Source organism: Nothobranchius furzeri, chromosome 14 (genome assembly GCF_043380555.1).
Source record: "Nothobranchius furzeri strain GRZ-AD chromosome 14, NfurGRZ-RIMD1, whole genome shotgun sequence".
In the NCBI taxonomy this organism is placed as follows: Eukaryota; Metazoa; Chordata; class Actinopteri; order Cyprinodontiformes; family Nothobranchiidae; genus Nothobranchius; species Nothobranchius furzeri.
Genome location: NC_091754.1, coordinates 46,031,850 through 46,037,849, shown reverse-complemented (window position 1 = coordinate 46,037,849; position 6,000 = coordinate 46,031,850). Strand labels below are relative to the sequence as shown.

Below are 6,000 nucleotides of genomic sequence, written 5' to 3'. Positions count from 1 at the left end.
ACAGTGAATGGTTGTTGTAAAGTGCCTTGGGCGGCTGTAGAACCCGTGAAGGTGCTACATAAACAGGCCATTTACCTTTTAGCAGGTAAACATCTGGAAATAAAAGCACCTTATATGTTTTCCTCCTGTCTTTAACTGTCTTCCTCCATGATGTAAATAAACAAACATCTCAGCAACAGTAACCCTGAAATATCCAGTTTCATAAGGTCATGTCACATGACCTCCACCCACTGGTGTCCTCCTCACCTTGATGAATCTAACTTGGCTGGATCCTTGTCCCAGTGCGTCCACAGACTCTCTGGGTGTCAGGTTTTACGCTTGGCGTCCGCCACACAGAAGGAGCCACTTCATAACAGCCTTCTATTTAAAGGTGATCCGGCCCCCCCACCCCGCCACCTGCTTCCCTCCGTCTGCCCCCCCCCCCCCCCCAGTGACAGAAGGTCCTCCCTGTCCTCCGCCTTACTCCCACTGTTAGTTGGGTTCTTGTGTCCGAGCACCTCAGGACTGCTCCGTCTGGACTCGTCCCTCACACCCAGCCCGTCTCCGTCCTGGTGGAGTTGACCTCCCCACTTCAGCTGGAACAAAGATTTTAATGATGGCGGAGGGCGTGCGTCCCGAGGATTACTGCGACGAGCCGGTGGAAGATGAGTTTGGAGAGATCATCAAGTGTCGCTCTGGTAAGACATCAAAGCTGTGTGTGTGTGTGTGTGTGTGTGTGTGTGTGTGTGTGTGTGTGTGTGTGTGTGTGTGTGTGTGTGTGTGTGTGTGTGTGTGTGTGTGTGTGTGTGTGTGTGTGTGTGTGTGTGTGTGTGTGCTGACCCAGATGCTGTTGAATGAAATAGCAAAGGCAGCTGTCCAGTGATGCTCATCACCATGTTCCAAACTGAAACTCAGAGGTCACACAAAGTTTTACTTCACTGAGAAGCGATGTGGCCTCAAACCCCCCAAACCAGCTGCTTCCATCAAAGAGCTGAGGAGAAGGAGCTGGTTGGAACGGTTAACCTAATCATAGCTGACTTGTTGTTACTCACAGAGACCCGGTTCAGTTTAAACACTTGTTTTGATTTCTTTGGATGACTTGTAACTTCTAAAACCACAAACAGTAGAAAACATGTTTGTTTGGATGTTTATGAGGTTCTACTGACCTCACATGGGAGTCTTCTTTGCGACCAGGTTGCTTTTCCGGTTCTGTTTGTTGGTTCTCATGCTCCAAGCTGTCGTCCACGTTAGAGGGTCAGGTGGATTTCAGTCATGACATTTTTACCTGATGGGAGCTTACTGACTTACACCCAAGCAGCATCTTCTGCTGGGAACCGTGGGAACCTGCTGGAGGGTTTTGGGGATTTTGCCTCATGTTTGCTGACCATCTCATCCAGTTGAGCCAGTGATTTGGTTTTTATTGAAAGGAAGTGAGCAGAAGTGTGCTTAGCCAGGAGGCTGGGTGGTCCACTGGTCCTAGCTTAATGCTAAAAGCACTCCAAGCCAACAGCAGAAGGAGGAACAGGGCTATGTTGGCCTTGAGCCACGCCTTCCAGACAGGAAGACATGGGAGTGTCACAGGCAGGGCATCTCTGAACCACGTAGGACAATGTCCTCTGTGCTGCAGATTTCTACCTCGCTAACAGGAAGTTATTAGTGACCGCTGACGTGTTGTTCATCATTTTTATGAGTAACATAAAAATCTGTTGGAATAATTTATGAAAAAAGAATAATCAACCGTGAGGTTTAGACAAGCCCTCTGCCCAGAAAGCTCTAACAGCTCAACAGAACCAGATCATTATCAGAAACTCCAGAAAACATCTGGAGAAAGTGTGTTCCTGTAAAGCATGTTGGCTGGGTGAGTAGGTGTTCACAGAAGGTTAGAGGAGATGCAGGGTTGTCTCAGCTGTTGGTTGGTCTGCTTCATAATAAATGTTACAGTAAGAAAGTTTCTCACCTCACGTTTGAACCATGACCTCCTTCTAACATGTTGCTGCTGCAGATTCAGAGATCAGAGATGATTCCAGATGGATCATGGCAAAAAACGGTCCCGCTGGACAACCCTCAGTGTTTTTTAAAGATGGCACTTTTCAGGTTTAGAGCAGAAGCAGGTGGATCAGCATGTCTGAAGAACCGTGTTTAATGAGTATTGTCAGTCCCAGCCTTGGTCTGTGATGACTACTGAGGTTTCCTCTGACTGGTGGCCATCTTTAATCACGTACCACGTCTCATTGGAAAGTCCCAGTTCCCCAGATGTCCACCTTATCATAGAACCCTGACTTCTGGAGGAGAACCTTAGGCTGAATGTGAAATCATGATTAATGAAGACGTGCTACAGAATCATGTAGGTTGGCAGAACTTCATGGACATTTTGGACCTGCTGTGGGCTGCTAATTCTCTAGATCTCAACTTCTTTGTAAAGAAGTCTAGATTTGGACCAGAGGTGGATCTCCAGCTTCAAATAAGAAACAGAAGCTTAGAAAATCAACTCAAACTTGAAAAATACCTTCAGAAAGTCTAAGAAGTCTTTGTGTGAAGGATAGTCTCCATCCTTCCATTACTGATTTATTTTTGTTACCTTTGACCTGAAGGATGGCTCCAGGCTGCTGTTTGTCTCTTCAGCCCTGACCCTTCCCAGCCTTCCGTCTTATGGAATAACATGTTTGTAGATGGTTTACCAAACAACACCAGCACCATTTGGTTAACAGGGTTTTGTCCTTTGGTGTTTTCCGTGGGTCGGTCCAGAACAGTCTGTTTAGGAGGGAACAAGGAGGTCAAACCAAGAGAGACAGGAGGGACGGTTAGTCCTCCATGAGAGGTGAATCTCCTCTTGGCTGTTTCTGTCAGCTGGAGTAAAGAAATGTGTACTCCTTAAAAGCCTGAATGAATAAATAAAGGCGTGTCTCTCTCCCTTCCTCACTTGTGCTGCCCAGTAGCCCACGGTGCAGCTGGTGGGTCGTCTCCTTCTGAAAATAGCTCTCAGCTGGCCTGAGTGGTGTCAGATGGCCTACTTTAGAGGGCTGCATGTCTTCTACATCTCTTAGTTTCTTTGACTTCTCCCCATAGATAGACTGCTTTCACTCATCGCCTCATCTACATCTTGTATTTCTTTGTGCCACGCCCCCGTCTAACTGGGTAACACTTCCTCCCATCGGCGGCTAAATCCAGCCATGCAGGAGATGCTCAGACACTTACTGGCATCGGCCGAGCAGGAGATCGTAAATAAAACCAGAAAGTAAAACTGGACACAGACTCTGAAGACCTGCCTAGACAACATCTCTTTTGCAAAACTTGGCAAGAAAACAGTTTTAACTGAAAGTTGACAGACACCAGGTGTTAGTTCCTCTGTAGACCCAGCAGGCAGCGCCAGAGGAACTGATGCCTCAGGCTTTAACCCTCTCAGGCTCAAAACAAGTTTGATAAAAGGACAGACAACTAAGTCCTTCAGGGGTACTTCTGAGTTTAGAAATGCTCATGAAACACGTATGTGGAGTAACCAGGTAGGTTTTAACGTTGCACATCTGCAACGCCTGCCTCCAGAGGGTTAGCATGACTCAGCAAAGGGACCTTCACCAGGTCCACACAGATTCATGGGTCTGGAGAAGGTGGGAGGTGCCACTAGCTCAGAGTCTGAGGGACCCAGACTGTAACGAGGTCCCAGCAGGCTCCCAGGGCTGAAGGTGAAGCCATTGTTTGGTGTAAGATAGATCACTTGACCTCATGTTTATCTGATAGAATAAACTTGCATCAGATTACCGCAGATTTCGGGTTTTTTGGTTTATTGGAAACACAATCTTAATCTCAGGATTTCTAATAAAAAACCTTCACTAGACCATCCTTAATGACTGCTTGTTTCTGTTGTTGGGCAAGGCAGCTTTACTTCTAGAGCACATTTTACACACAGAGGCAATTCAATGTACAATTATCAGGACAAAACACAAATTAAAACACACACAGATAGAATTACAGTTTAGAGCTAAAGGAGAAGACAAAGTTACATCACAGATTACAGAGGAGACGATGCAGCATAAGAAACAATCCATGTAAAGGCTGATGAGTACTTTAGGGTTTCAGTTTTAAACAACGCTAGGGTTGGGCAGATCTGAGGTCATGGGGAAGCTGACTCCATATGTGAGCAGCATAGTAACTAAATGCATCTCCACCATGTTTGCTTCTGACCCGAGGTTCTACCAGCTGATGTTTCCAAGGGATGTCAGAGCCCTACTGGGTGTAGATACAGGAATGAGATCAGACATGTGTTTTGGTCCCATGCCATTGAGTGATTTATAAACCAGTAGGAGCACTTTGAAGTCTATTCTGTAGTTTACTGGTAACCAGTGTAGGGATCTAAGAACAGGAGTAATGTGTTCCGTTCTCTTGGTTCTTGTTAAGACTCTAGCAGCAGCATTCTGAACAAGCTGCAGTTGCTTCACAGCTGTTTTGGGAAGACCAGTTAGGAGACCATTGCAGAACTGAACCATAACTGAGACAATAAAAGGTTTATACATCTCATCAGAGGCCTTCTGTTTTACATGGAGGAGTAAAATGATCACCTTTATTCTTTGTGTTGCAGCTAGACCTGCAGAAAACGCTGTGTATCATCTGTGATTGTAGGTCTATAGTGTCGCTATAGAAATGAGCTTCAACCCCTCCCAGGTGGATGGTCATTTCTAAGGTCTTAGCAGGTGTAGTTGTGTTAACACGCCTGTATGCTCCAGAACAACCCAAGCTGCTGGAACTAACCCTGATGATGATGATGATGATGATGATGATGATGATGATGATTGTATGAAATCACACAGAAACATTCATGGTGAACTACGATTTCATAGTTTTTTAGTTTGATCAGGTAAAACTAAAACTTAGAGAGGATGAGTTTGGATTTGTTCAGAAAAGGCATCAAAATGTATCCTTTTACATAAAAGGTGGAACGTTTCTGTCAGGGGCTGAGTTTCCGTCATGAGATCAACTCTTCAACCTCCACCAGCATTACCAGAGTAGAGCTGTGGAGACAGAGAAGACTTGTTATAAATAAAATTGGGATAGGAGCAGAAATAAAATCCTCCACAGTCCAGGTAATAGGACAGTTAACCAAGTGAAAAGTAAACAGAGACTGATGGTGTTGCTGTTGGAGCTGCCAGGGAAGCAGATGAGCATTCCTGCTGTGAGGAGAACTCAGAGGGAAGCTGGGATCAAACCATGCTAGGAGTCATTTCCAGGCCTGCCGCAGCAACAGTGGCCAGACGGGAATAAGATAAAGAGGTTAGCACCAAGAACGAACCAAACCTCCGAGGCTGCTTTATGGTCTGCTGTTGCCTAACACCAACCAGGTCCTCGTTAGACCTCTGAAGGTAGACGTTCAGGTTTTCTCAATGATCCAGAAACACACATGATGGCATACCTGGAGATGTTGGGCCACCCTAACCCTAACCTTAACCCGACCAGTTCAGGAAGTATACTTTGCTCCTTGTCTGATGAGTGTTGGGAACAGGTAAGACCTGGCACCATGGTTACGTGTGCTGGTTGTGCCTGAGCTCGGCCATAGCGAGTTGGTTTAAGAGGTTAGGGTAACCATGATGCTTGGGCACTAGAGCAGGGCTCTGTAGGTAAAGCTACTTGAACCCAAACCAGTGTGATTCTAACGCTTAGAGAGCCTCCTCAGCAGAAAGAGCGCCAGGATGTGTCCGAGGTTCCTCTCAGCTCTCCAGTCGCTCCCTACCTTCATCACCTGCTCCTCATCAGCAGCTATCAGTCTGGTTCCGCTGCTGTCCTCCTGCGGCTTACTCTGTTAGGTTTGGTATTTTGTGTTGCCATGGAAACCTTTGTGTTTTTAGGGTTAGGGTTTGGGGGTAAATACAAACCCAGTACGCCATTTTTGGGCAAGGGTGTCCAAACTTTCCAAGATGAAGGAGAAAATCATCACGTTAAAACCCCAGTGGGCCGACAAAGTGGTTTTGTTGTTTAAATGTAAAAAACTACCAAACTGTGATTGTCGTCGTGCTCTTAAACGGACCTCAGCAC

At 46.1% G+C, this 6,000-nt stretch overlaps 1 protein-coding gene across 8 annotated transcripts in view; it reads left to right on the top strand.

The window, feature by feature from the left end:
- Window positions 1–446: 446 nt before the first annotated feature.
- The window catches only part of dmd (dystrophin), a 306,195-nt gene continuing 300,641 nt past the window's right edge, over window positions 447–6,000 (top strand). For all 8 annotated transcript variants that reach the window (XM_054743058.2, XM_054743055.2, XM_054743052.2 and 5 more), the window contains exon 1: window positions 447–677. In XM_054743058.2, the coding sequence (XP_054599033.1) occupies window positions 593–677 (85 nt within the window). In that variant the 5' untranslated portion in view covers window positions 447–592. The remainder of the gene's footprint in view (window positions 678–6,000) is intronic.